The sequence below is a fragment of the Alosa sapidissima genome, chromosome 7, assembly GCF_018492685.1.
Source record: "Alosa sapidissima isolate fAloSap1 chromosome 7, fAloSap1.pri, whole genome shotgun sequence".
NCBI lineage: Eukaryota > Metazoa > Chordata > Actinopteri > Clupeiformes > Clupeidae > Alosa > Alosa sapidissima.
Genome location: NC_055963.1, coordinates 34520694 through 34534897, shown reverse-complemented (window position 1 = coordinate 34534897; position 14204 = coordinate 34520694). Strand labels below are relative to the sequence as shown.

General features: G+C 43.0%; 1 protein-coding gene across 1 annotated transcript; it reads left to right on the top strand.

Moving 5' to 3' along the window:
• The first annotated feature begins 12033 nt into the window (after window positions 1-12033).
• srxn1 (sulfiredoxin 1 homolog (S. cerevisiae)) lies at window positions 12034-13159 on the top strand. Its single transcript, XM_042097967.1, has 2 exons — window positions 12034-12301; window positions 12662-13159. The coding sequence occupies exons 1-2, from the start codon at window positions 12068-12070 to the stop codon at window positions 12869-12871; spliced, it is 444 nt and encodes a 147-aa protein (XP_041953901.1). The 5' UTR covers window positions 12034-12067; the 3' UTR covers window positions 12872-13159.
• The last annotated feature ends 1045 nt before the right edge of the window (window positions 13160-14204 follow it).

Here is a 14204-nt window from a genome sequence, read left to right as displayed (position 1 = left end):
GACGAGCAGCTCCTGCTCCCAGCTGGACTTGCCTGCTGATGAACTTGTGGATGATGCAAACTCACCTTTGAGATGGACGCCGTGGAGTCCTCCCAAAATATCCAAACAGCTCCACCCCGTCCTACACCTTCACAGCATCACACCGGCCAATGAGGTCGCTCCAGCTGAAGTTCCGCTGCATGCTGATTGGCTGAGGTGCCAAGGTCAGGCAGGCGGGCACGAGGGGGGGCATTAATCAGCCATGACAGGGGCAGCAGGCAGCACTGTGTGCCAACCAGGAGTCAAACACACACACACACACACACACACACACACACACACACACACACACACACACAAACACAGGCAAGGTATGGCACATGTTTAGGTATGTAGTGCATTACATTAGGTATGTAGTGTACACACACACACAGGCAAGATATGGCACATGTTTAGGTATGTAGTGCATTACATAGAGCTTTTAATGTGCTTTACATTAACAAAAGCTATGAATACTAAAAATTGTAAATCAGGTCAAGGTCAGCAGAAAAAAGGTCACGTGATGGAGAGAAAGGCTATAGTGATGGAGAGAGAGGCCATAGTTTTCAGTTAAGACTTTGGCCCCAATCCTGAGTTCTGTGCTTGTTTGTTTTAAATCCTGGGATTCCTGAAAAGGTTCAAATTGTCTATAAAGTTCCTCCCAAGTGAAAGTGACATGTTTTTGCAACCGCTGGTGTTTACATGTAAGCTGGGCAGCCTTGGCGTACTGGTTAGCGCTTCGGACTTGTAACTGGAGGGTTGCCGGTTTGAACCCCGACCAGTAGGCACGGCTGAAGTGCCCTTGAGCAAGGCACATAACCCCTCACTGCTCCCCGAGCGCCGCTGTTGTTGCAGGCAGCTCACTGTGCCGGGATTAGTATGTGCTTCACCTCACTTTGTGTTCACTGTGTGGAATGGGATAAATGCAGAGACCAAATTTCCCTCACAGGATCAAAAGAGTATATATACTGATTAGGCCTCTGATGACAATTTGTATCCCAAGCTCATATAAGACAGAAAAACAGTTCCTTGAAATCTTCTTGGACATACAGTATGGCTGTTTTTTGTAAATGTCATTTACACCAAATAACAATGTGTTGGATAATTTGATATTGTGCCTGAAGAAATAGTGGCATGCAGAGTCAGTGTGATCGGGATGGCGTTGCGGTGATGGAAATAGGAGACAGTTGTGAGGTTTCTCAAGAATAGCCAGGTTTTATTTCCACCTTAGCAGCTGAGCATGCAAGTACCAGTATGGAGAAATAGGAACAATAAAAGAAAAAACAAAACTCCAAACAATAATCTCAAATCAATCACTAAACTTCAAAAACTATATCAAAATGAACTTTGACAACCCTTTTCAATTATAGGGCAAACTGCTGCAAATCACAAAACGAGTGTTAGGCCTATAAGCAGGAGCAATCACTTGCTCACCTCAGACCATTCTACCTCCTTCTGCTCTCAACCATAGTCCCTCCAGAGAATTTAACTCTGCCGACTAAACCAATGCACAATCAATCAACTAACAAAACGCATCTTCTCTATATAAATATCCAATAATACATTCCATACCATAAAACTCACTGTTTCATAACAAGGCAATCCTATTGTATCATTTCATAACCTTAAACACATCATAGATAACCAGAACGTCCCAAACACCCCTCTTGTCCTGCACACTTGACCTCTGCTTGTGCAGTACGTCACACTCCACAAACTTATAATGTTCCTTGCAACTTTCCGTCGGGTCTTTTCTCAGTCCCCAGACCAGGAAGCGCTATTGTCCGACACAATGAAAAGTTTGCTGAATGTCCGTGTTCCCTCAACCTTCGGTTGGCCACCCTGAAAGTAAGGCTGATCATTAATATTGTCTCGTATGTGTTTGTGTTTTGCAGTTACCGTTGCAACCATGCTGGATGCCGTTCGTGTTCGTGTGTGCAAATAAAGTGTGTTTGTAAATCAAGTTGTCCGTTCTTTGTGTTTCCCGTATGAAATAAACTGTACCCGTAACAGGCAACCGCACCGTTACAGTCAGACACGGATGCATTTGGAAGACAGCATACACCTCCTTTCTCCTTCAGGATGTCTCACAGCAGAGGCACCAGGGTGTGGGATGGACACTTGTGGCCGAAGGGTGGCCGCTTCAATCCCTGACTGGTAGGAAATGTGGGTAGGGGGAGTGATTGGACATCACTCTCCCACATCTACATCCACGGATGAGGTGCCCTTGAGCAACTGCTCCCTGGGCGTCGGAGCAAGGGCTGCCCGCTGCTCCGTGTGTGCGTGCCTCTAGTGTTTGTGTGGCCCTGGTGAGCTCACTGCTCCAAGTGTGTGTGTGTGAGAGAGAGAGTGGTAATAATAAGCATGATACAAAATTTAGATTTTTACCAGTTTTGTTCTCTTTTGGTCTTTTTGTAAGAGTAGATGAATTCTGGTAATAGCCTCCTAGATTTCTGAAAGATGAAAATATTAAGTCACCAAAGATATTATATTTTTTCTGTCTCTGCCTCTGTCATTCAACACACACACACGCACGCACGCATTAACACTCTCACACAGTCTGCACGTCGAGATCTATCAGTGATGTCTTCTCAGTGCTCCTGCGTTTCTTTTGTTTGAGCTCCCAGCTTGGCTGCGCAGTCAAGAGAAGAGAGGTGCCAAAATCACATTCATTTCCATAACAAAAGACGGCAACATATGGACAGACCTCTCCACAGCCTCCATATGCTCCTCAGTCTACACATCTCCCAATTCCACTCTCTCTCTCACACACACACACACACACATACACAAACACACACAGACCCTCTTAATCTCAATATCTCTCATCAGAGTACACAGCTTCATTACTTGAGTAAAAGTACAGATACCCTTTGCTAAATTTTACTCAAGTACAAGTAAAAGTACAACAGTCAGATGTCTACTTAAGCAAAAGTACTAAAGTACTTGTTTTTAAAAGTACTTGAGTATCAAGAGTACAAGAGTAGCCTACATTTTCTAAATATTGCATTACTACTGCCACAGTGCTTACATTTATGTACAGAAATGTCCTACATGGAGTCCTACATGGAGAAAAATGTTAATGTTAATACCTTGGAGAATGTAAAATGAATTGGAAGTAAAATCAAGTCATTTTCATCTTTTTACCATGTTGTCAGGGATGGGCAGTATTTCTAATACATGTATTTAAAATACGTATTTCAAATACAAAATACTATTTTGTAATTGAAACACTTGAAGCGAAAACTATCATTAACTTGTTCAGAATATTGAAATAGTCTGGCGAGGTGGGGCCACAGGTTGGTACATTCCCGGGATGGACCTGCTGCGTCTTCATCTATTGTTTCGTCCATGGTTTCATCTCTTATCTAAATCTGACCATGGAGTTGACTTTGGCGGAAAGCTGAAGGGTGAATGCTGATAGGCTGTCCCAATCAGTGGCGCCTGCACAATCCAATCACGTTTGAGAGGGAAACAACAAATTGAGGGTTTCCGAGATTTTTCTTTTTTCCTTTTTTTTAGAAGTAGTAACGAGTACTCACGGTTATGGAAATGTAGTGAAGTAAAGAGTACAATATTTGCCTCTCAAATGTACTTGAGTAAAGTCATGAGTACTCCCCAAAAATGATACTCGAGTAAAGTACAGATCCCTGAAAATTGTACTCAAGTACTGTACTCAAGTAAATCTACTCCGTTACTGTCCGGCTCTGTCTCTCATACACCCCCTCACATACATAAATACACACACACTCTCCCTTTCTCTCACACATGCCTCTCTCTCTCTCTCTGTGTACTGTACGTGTGTGTGTCCTGTCTGTCCAGCCGCCTCCTCCAGCTCCCATCTCTCTGACTCATCAACACAAAATCTATTTTCAGCTCACTTTGCCAACACTCAACCCTCTACTCTGTCTGACTGCTGCACACACAGCACAGAGCTGCCCGATCACACCAGACTAATCCAGACAGTATCAGACTAACCCAGACCATACCAAATCAAACTAGACTAGATCATATCAGACTAAACCAGTCCATACCAGACTAAATCAGACTAATCCAGACCATAACAGACCAACTCAGACCATACCAAATCAAACTAGACTAAACTAGATCATGTCAGACTAAACCAGTCCATACCAGACTAAACCCTACTACAACAGACCAAACCTGAATAAAGCCCACTGCTAATCCCATGCTCTGGATGACTGGATCTAATAACAGGTTCCTCTTTTCTCTGACCACACCATTATTCGTTTGCAGCCTATAATCAAACCTGTATTTACATGTTTTTGATTAGAAGTAGATTGCACACTGTCTGTGGTGAATGAAAGCAAAAGGTAAAACTGCTTTGTTTGGGCGTTGATCATCTGCACCAGCATATATGTGCATATCACACTAGCAGCAGAATGGAGCCTAGACGCTGTAGTTGACAGGAGCAGTCTTTGTGCTACAGATCAGGTGAGGTATTCACCCTATACATTATATATACATATACACATTATATTTATATACATATGCACATTATATTTCTTCAAAACACCCATGCTCTCCTATTTGTTTTCAGTGGGTGCGTGATCCAACAAGCTGTTCAGAAACTCAGAAAATGGTCGCACTCCAAAAACGTTTCTTTTTGATGGTTTATTTTCACTTCATAGCAGCAGGGGTAAGAAACGTTTCGGCCTTGCGGCCTTCATCAGTGTAGCCTTGTGTTCCACATGTTCTAGCTGTGTTCTATGTATCACAGTCTTGTGTTCCACATGTTCTAGTTGTGTGTTCTATGTATCACAGCCTTGTGTTCCACATGTTCTAGCTGTGTGCTCTATGTATCACAGCCTTGTGTTCCACATGTTCTAGCTATGTGCTCTATGTATCACAGCCTTGTGTTCCACATGTTCTAGCCTCTGTGTTCTATGTATCAAAGCCTTGCGTTCCATACATTCTAGCTGTGTGTTATGTTAACGCCTTGTGCATTCCATGCATTACAGGTATGTGTTCAAAATGTTCTAGCTGTGTGCTCCATACAGTACAGGTGTGTGCTGTATATAGGAGCCGTATTTTCCATACATTAGACTCCCCCCACCCCCCTGTTGAAGCCATCAGCGTGTGTGTGTGTGTGTGTGTGTGTGTGTGTGTGGGGGGGGGGGGGGGTGGCTCCGTGGGTTGATGTGTCCGTGCTGAGAGGGCTGAAGCATCTGTTCCCATGCTATTAAGCCATTCCTGATCATTAAACTTTAATGGAACATTGATTTTATGCTGGATCCTCGTCTCCTCACAAAGCGCCACAGAATCTAGAACTAAATAAAAATGAGTCATAGCTGCGGCCGCCACCACACACTTCCTGGGAATACACAGGACAGGGGAGTGTGTGTGAGTGTGTGTGTGTGTGTGTGTGTGTGTGTGTGTGTGTGAGTGTGTGTGTGTGTGTGTGTGTCCTTCAATGTCCTCTAAAGGGGAGAGAGGGACTAATGAACCTCTGAAAAAATATCAACAGACACACACTCTCACCTCTCTCTCTCTCTCTCACACACACACACACACACACACACACACACACACACACACAAACACACCTCTTTCTCTATTTCTACTTCTCAGACACAGACACCTCTTTCTCCACTCCTCTGACACACACTCCTCTCATCCTCTCTCTCTGCACTTTTCTCGTCAAGGGTGCCTGTCACACTGCTTCCTGTTCATTAACAGCATTTTAGCTGATGTCATCTTGGATGATCTTTCAGGCTGTAGGTGTTTCAGATTTCATGCAAAGTCTGTGTGTGTGTGTGTGTGTGTGTGTGTGTGTGTGTGTGTGTGTGTGTGTGTGTGTCTATATATATTATACTGCTTATGCACCACCTGTCCATACTGTGTATGTTACATTGCACTTTTCTGCTTTTTTACATTTCTGGTTAGACGCAAACTGCATTTTGTTGTCTCTGTACTTGTACTATGCACAATAACAATAAAGTTGAATCTTATCTAAACAAATAAGTGTATAAGAAAAAAGAAACGATGTGTTATAAACAGTGTTAGGCAAGTTACTTCAAAAGCGTAATGCATTATTTATTACTTGTTACTGTCATCTCAAAGTAATTTGTTACATTACGATATTACTGTCTTTGAATTGTAAGGCATTACACTACGTTTACATTACTTTCACCAAAATAACAGGAAATATGGATTTGGTGTTCTCAATAGATCTTCATGTGTTCAATGCAGCTCATACCACGGCATGAGGTGATCTGGTATGGCATAATGACTGAGCTAGGCTTAAGGCTAACAAAAGAACAATATAATGGTTGCAGTTATGGCTCATGGGACAATGTAGGCCCCAAAGGCCAAAGGTCACTCACAACTTAAAGCAACACCAAAGAACTTTTCCTCTGTCGCACGCACGCTATTTGTTTATCCAGCAACGGCTTTGCAAATAACGATGTCCATAGACAAGGTTGAATATGTTGCATGATTTTATGAAAGTACGATGTATTGCGACATCATGCAAGTCAAATTTGTAGTTTCTTATGTCTCATTCCATCGAACTACAAACCCGCTACCCGATCTGGCAAACTTACATAGTGCGGTTATAGCCGATAGAGGGCCGAATGCAGAAGTGCCGTTCACCCTGTTACGAGTTGATGAACCACGGAAACAATTTTGAAAACATTTTAAGGTACAAAAAACTCTTTTGTGTTGCTTTAATATAGTAAAATATAGCCATAGTGAAATTGTATGTTCACTTTAAATGGTTCTCATCATTGCTGGTTGCCTTTCCTTCCACTTACAGTGGTGTAGACTTAATGCAAATAGTTTGAGAATAATGGCTGCGATCTTTGTAAAAGCAACATTTTAGTTATTCTCACTGCTTGAAATGAGAAGTATAGCCTAACCATGTTAGATCTGTTGCATGAATGGCAGAGATACACTGAAATTCCCTTTTTACAGTCATCTAAACAAGGCAATCAAATTCCAGGACCAGCATAGATGACTTTTTTTAATTCTTGGATAATCTTCTCTGGTGCCAATTGAGCATTTCTCAATTTTGGATTAAAAAGCAAAGTAACTTCACTTACTGAGAATTGTACCGAGTAAAATATTACTGAAATTGTATTGGTAATGCCTTACATTACTGCATTTCAGCAAAAAGCAATGCATTACTGTAATTACATGACTTTTGTAATGCATTACTCCCAACACTGGTTATAAAATACCCAACGTGAGCAACAAGTGCCATTTCAAATGGACCAAATCTTCTTTTCCTAAGAAACCTTCAGACCACCCCCCACCCCCCATAATGGTCATTCTGAAGACACAAACAACAGAGATGATGCTTTCTGTTTGGAACGGACCAAGTGTCTGTTGTGTGTGTCTGTTGTGTGTTTCATGTGTGTGTGTGTGTGTGTGTGTGTGTGTGTGTGTGTGTGTGTTAGCTTTGGACAAACAGTAGTAAGTGTGGGGGGTGTGCTTAAGTGGTGTACCTCACCTTAAACACTGTATGTGTGTGCGTTTGAATGTGATTGAATGTGTGTGCGTGGTGTGTGTGTGTGTGTGTGTGTGTGTGTGTGTGTGCGTGTGTGTGTGCGTGTCCAGGCTGGTTTTACTGCCATTAGGCTGCATAAAGCATCAATTATTCAGCTCCATCTGCAATATTCAACACACTACACTTCCTGAGGCTGGGTAAGCCTGACCTGTGCTCACACACACACAAACACACACACAAGCGCACACTACACTTCATGAGGCTGAGGGAGCCTGACCTGGACTCTTGATCTCCTCCTTACACACAACACAACACAACAAGAACACACACACACACACACACTCTCTCTCTCTCTCTCTTTCTGACTTGAGAGGGATATTGGTCTTATCTCAGACTTCTCCAACTGACCTGTGGCACGTTGCCTGTTGCAGTCTAAACCTTTGGTATGCTGTGCTGGTACAGTGACTGTTTTACCAGTCATCTAAATGAGTTATGTGGTATGCATGCACAGTATCCAAAGGTATAAAGTGTACATGAGCCCTTCTTATGACCCCTCTGCACTCAGGGGGCCTTTGAGAGCTGCATTATCTGTCTGCTGGAAGAGGAAGTGAAGGGTTGGCTCTGGGGGTCAGGGTGTGTTTTCTCCTCTGACCACCAGGGGAGCTGAGGAGCAGGCTCAGGTGGAGACACATGTTGCCTACAGTGCCATCTGCTGGACAAAAGCAACCATGCAGTTGAGGTCTTGCTTCCCTAGGCGTTACAGTTTACACTCTGGCTTTGTCTTGTGTTGTCTTGAATCCACTTTTGCTTGATGCACGATGTATGTTTATGTATTTTCTATTGGCTATTGGCTTTTCATTTTAATTATATTTTAAATTCAATTCAATCTACTATTATTTTTGTATGAATTGTAAAGGAACAGATAATGTGTCCAAAAACACGTTCTTCAGTATCACCCCAACACAGTGATTGTAAAGAGTACTACGCTCTTCAGCATCACTCCAACAAAGCACCAAACACAAAGATTCACTTCACAAATATATTTCAGAAACACATATGATTGTCTCACTGTTTGCTCATGTAAATGGTAACCGGCTGGTCCATAGCTGTGCAGTATGTGCACTGGTAAATGACACCTTGAGAGTAGCGCTGGCAAGAGAGCTAGCGGCCTGGGCGCTCAGTTCGATCGGTAGCATGCTCGACCTTCGATCCGAGGTGCTGCTGTTTGGGGGTCAGCGTCCGGGCGTGTGCAAGGCTGAGCCTTCCATTTCTACACAACGCAGGTTATACTGGCTCCCATTCTTCTGTGTCTACTCCGGCAGCTTGACCCACTGCCTCACACGAACAGCATGGACACAGAAAGCCACAACACAGTTATTGGTTTAAATGCCGTCAGTTTGTATGGACACACAGTAGAAAACACATCAGACTGTGCCTAATTATGAGTTCAAAATGTATTCATACACACAGACTACGCAAAACTGACTGCTTCACTTGTGTATGTGAGCATGTGTGTGTGTGTGTGTGTGTGTGTGTATGTGTATGTGTGAAAGAGAGAGAGAGAGAGAGAAAAAAGAGAGTGTGTGTGTGTGTGTGTGCTGTCTGTGTGTGACATTCTCCGCCTCTCTGGGATGTCAGATGTGTGAGTTGCACGGACAGCCAGTCACTTCTAATTCTCGGCTCCCTTTGACAGCCCATTGGGGGCCTGGGTGATTGACAGGTCAGGCAGGAAGTAGGTGGCATTCTGGCGAAGACAGCAAAGAACAGTGATCGTCTGGGGAGGGAGGAGAGGGATTTACATCTTCATTTGTGTGTGTGTGTGTGTGAATGCGTGCATGTGTGAGTGAGTGAGAGCGTGTAAGTATATGTATCGCATGTGAGTGTGAGTGTGTTAATGTGTGTGTGTGTGAGAGAGAGATGTCTTGGGAGGGGGAGAAGTGAAGTTTTCCCCTTAGACACACTGAGCTCCATTAGCATGTAAAAGACCCCTCACCACGCAACAGAGCTTTTTGTTCTTTGTCACTTTTGTCACTTTGAAGCCCACTCTCTCTCTCTGTTGTGTATATGTATGCATGTATGTATGTGTGTGTGTGTATGTGTGTGTGTGTGTGTGTCTGTGAATGTGTGTCACTTTGAAGCCCAGGAACACTGACACTCTCTCTCTGCCATGTCCTGCAGCCAATCAATATTTCATTAATTGACAGGGCTCCTAATTGACAGGTCCCTAACTGCCTTGGCTGTTCCTCTGCATGGGTAATCTCAGCGGGCGGCCCTGTGCGTTAATGCGATGGAGTAACCCGCACCTCATTGCCTGCCATCATCTCATTACTGTGCGTCCTTCAGGCAAGTGGGACGCGCTAACGCAGTAATGATCCCAGCTGACTGATCTGTCTCTCCCAAGCCACAGACTCACCTTTTCCTACACGTCCCAGTTACTGTAATGGCATGGCAATATGTGTGTGTGTGTGTACATGCATGCGTGCGTGCGTGCAGTGTTGTGCCTGAACGCGTTCATTGAACGATAGTTCATGAACTCATTCATATTTTGGGCGAACGTGAACTGAACGTTCTGTATTACTGCCTGATGAACGTTACTGTGAACTCATTCATTCTGGTGTCTGAGAACGGCACGCTCTCTCAGTTTAACTTCGTTTAACAGGGTGCCAGATTTCTATAGAGCCTTCCAGGCGAAAACCCGGCTAAAACACAACGTAAACAGACCTTATGTAGCAGAAAAAAACACCCAATCTGGCAACACCAGCCACCAGGGTCATATCGCCGCATGCGCCATCAAAACAAAAAGCAGCATGGAGGCGACAGCAGCATGTAGGCGAGAAAGCAGCAAGGAGGCGTCCTATGATCATTTAAACAAGTTTTATGACAAGGTCGGTGAGGATGGGAAAAATCTTACATTTCTGTGCAAACTTTGCCCGCCGGCTTTCAAAAACAAAATCTGCACTTTTTAGTATGTACTGAAATGGAAAAGTATTAACAGAGCCCAACTACGGAGAGCCTGGCCACTCCGTATTAAGTCCCATTGTACCGAATTTTGGTTGCAGTTCCACCAGAGTTCCACTGTGTTGCCCATAACACGCTAGCATTGTGCTAATGAATGACGTCATTGACACGTTTGAAAGGCTTTTTAGAACAATTAAGTGACTTTAAAAAATATAATACTCAACCAAGTGTATTTTATTTACCTCCCCTTTCGAATACAATATTCAAATTACTTGAAAAAAAAAACATATAACCCGAGAAAAGTGGATTTTGAGGGGTACAGCTCCATAGACCTCCATGCATTCTGCACTCGTGGACGAGCGCCCTCATGTGGAACCACAGGAGGAACTGCAACCAGTTCAGAAGTTTTCAGAGAGTTCAGTGGCAGTTCTCCCCTTATTATGGTGCTTTCGAGATGTCTCGTAAATCCGCCGCCCGAGTTGGAAAGTGTAAATTACCCAGCTTTCTTGCAGCATTTTGGGCAGGCACGCCCACTTTACCTCGGAGTACTTGAGGGTACCCCGAGGTGGACGTACGACCTTACAACAAACATGGCTGCGCCCATAGTTGAGATGAGATGGCATGTATTTTTTTGGCATATGTACTGTGTTGGTCATGTTAATGTTGATGTAATGCTCTTACACACTAGATTACATTGCTGCTTCAATCCGGTCACCAATTCATGCATTGCATGGTCTTGCTGCACCTGCAATACAATGTAACAATTTGTTTTCCAGCCATTTAGCTAGAGGCTACATGTAGCACAAAACAATAACAATGACTAATGACAACAAGTGCAACGGTAACCCCCTCTGCAAGATAAATTATGCTTTAAGCATATAATCTACATATTCATGCTTTAAACATATTTTCTACATATTTATAGGCCTACGCCTATATTTTCACCTGAATACATGCAGAACTGCTAGTTTGATCAATGGTGAGGATGTGCACTCACATTTTCATTCTATATTGATCTTTGCACACAGCTTCACAAGACCTGGTTCTACATGTAGGGCTCAGTTGTGTTTCTAAGTGATATCAAGTGATCTAGAGGGCTGAAATGTGGTCAGTTCAGAGATGCTTGTAATCTGGCAGAAAGAAAAAACTATTCTAGCCTTTGTAACTCTGTGTCAGTACATCACACAGTTATTTTAACTGTTTCCTATAGGTTCTCAGCTTTCTATAGAGGTCAAACATGTGATGGTAGGCTCCAAAAGAGGTGGGAACAATGCCCTTGTAAATAGACACAGTGCAATTTCAGGCAAAACTTGAAATTTGTATTGGAATGCATGTGGTTAAAAAAATGTTTGTGGTTAATTGTGAATTAGACTAGCAGTTGTTCATCTGTTCACTGTTATTGGCAACATCAGCTGGTATCCTTTTTCAAGTTTAGGCCAAATATTTTGCTATATATGTTAATGTTTTAAATTATGTGGTGCCTGAACATCACCTGGTATCCTTTTTCAAGTTTAGGCCAAATATTTTGCCATAGGTCAATTTTTTAAATTCTATGGTGCCTGCGCATGCGCCGAGTGATCGCACTTCCGGATATGGTAACGCCGTTTTGTACATATCACTATGATGCACTTTGCGAAGAGCCTGAGAGGTGTTAAGAAGACTTTGAACATTTCTCCTTTTCAACAGTTTGTAGACTGCCACCAATTGAACATGGGCAGCCTTCCGCCCGAAAACAGGTCCATTCATTCTGATAATATTGAGGAAGTTCACAGCGTTCCAATGAATGTCATCATCCGACCCATTCCGTCGGTTTTGGACGAGAACAAAGTTCAGAGTCTCATGAACACAATACAGGTAAGTAAGTTAGTCTAGGCCACTTCCCGTGACAGTCCAGGCTACTCTAACAATGTTGCCGATTTGGCCGTAAAGATCATTTTTATAGGGTCCAATGGGTGAGCCTAACGTAAAGTCATTGTCATTGTCAACGATTAGTATCTATAGGCTAGATGACGCACATCATCGGGCTCTTCTTGCTATTGGATGTAAACATTGGATGTAAAGAGCAACATTTAAGGGTCATATAGCCGAATTGATTTAGGCTTGTTTGCAAAGTTAACTTTGACTGTCTAGTATCCTAGTTTATGATAATGTATGCCATGCTACAATGTTATAACTGTCATCTCCTGACGCGTGTTTGTGTAATTACCTCCACAGGAAACGCTGGACATGCGTACAGTTCCCCCCATTGATGTGCTGTGGATAAAGGGGGAGAGGGGAGGAAACTACTTCTACTCGTTCGGAGGATGTCACCGCTTCGCCGCCTACAAGAGGCTAAATATGGAAACTATTCCAGCAAAAATAATCAAGTCAAACATATCCGACCTGCGCACGTACTTAGGCGCGTCCACACCAAACCTGCAGTGAGGTGAACTGTGACTGTTAAACGTCTGGGTACCGAAGAAAGAGCTTGTAGTCAACACCAGGACCACGTATCATTCCACGGACATGAGCATAGACTCTACGTTTAGTAGCCTGCATATAAAAATATAATTTATTTTTCAAGAAAGGACATTATTTTCAACTGACAGTGCTGTAAAGTCAAATATCCACTAGGTGAAGATGTTACTCCACAACGTTTTCAGATGTTTGTCATGTTGTTAGGCCTACACTAATTTCCATAACTTTTAATATATTTTAAATTATAAAAAATCAGACTAAGTGCAGTTCCTTTCCTCGTGTCTTTGGCGACCACACCACACCAGCAATAAGGTATTCAGTATTGTGACATTTGTGTGACACTTGTAACATTATGACATTTGGAAGTTGCTTTTGAGGCTTAAAGAAACTTCTCCATTTTTCAAAGCATCAGCGGCCATAGCCTGTATGCATATGGACAGAGAGGTGTAGCTTGCAGTAGACACTTAAAAGCAATTCTGTGTCATTCCTTTGCCTTAAAATGATGGGTTCAATGATGGGTTCAAACTCATTTTGATGATGCACAGATTTATAATAGGCAGAATAATGCGCCTGAAACTCCTGGTATTAGCATACACTGTGTAGCTTTGTTGCTGCATACTGAACATTACCCTTTTTGCAAGTTTTCGACATAAATGGGAACTTGTGTTGCTCTCATCATCCGACCCATTCCGCAACACAAGTTCCATAAATGGGATACACGTAACACGTAATGGGATACCATAAATGGGAACTTGTGTTGTGTTGCTTTACATCACAAACCTGTTCACATCACTTACTTGTGGGGAAGCCGTGGCTTACTGGTTAGGGTTTCGGGCTTGTAACCGAAGGGTTGCCGGTTCGATCCCCAACCAGTAGGAAAAATGTGGGCGGGGGAAGTTGCTGAGCACTGCTCTCCTATGCCCACATCCACGACTGAAGTGCCCTTGAGCAAGGCACCTAACCCCTCACTGCTCCCCAAGCGCCACTGTAGCAGGCAGCTCACTGCTCCGGGTTAGTGTGTGTTTCACCTCACTCTGTGTTCACTGTGTGCTGTGTGTGTTTCACTAATTGGGATAAATGCAGAGACCAAATTTCCCTCACGGGATCAAAAGAGTATATACTTGTACTATATACTTCCATACCTCACAGTCCCTCACAAATGAGTTCCAGATTATTTGCCATATTTTAGGTAGGTTTGTTCATTTATTTTCACATACGGTATCTTGTTTCTTCTTACTCATACATTGACTTTTTTTATGTGGTAACATTTTTTTTTTAGAGCAGTTTAGCACAGTAATGA

Coding starts and splice junctions, on each gene's coding strand:
- srxn1 (XM_042097967.1), top strand. CDS start 12,068: ATGATGCACTTTGCGAAGAGCCTGAGAGGTGTTAAGAAGACTTTGAAC. Junction 12,302..12,661: donor GTCTCATGAACACAATACAG/GTAAGTAAGTTA, acceptor TTACCTCCACAG/GAAACGCTGGACATGCGTAC.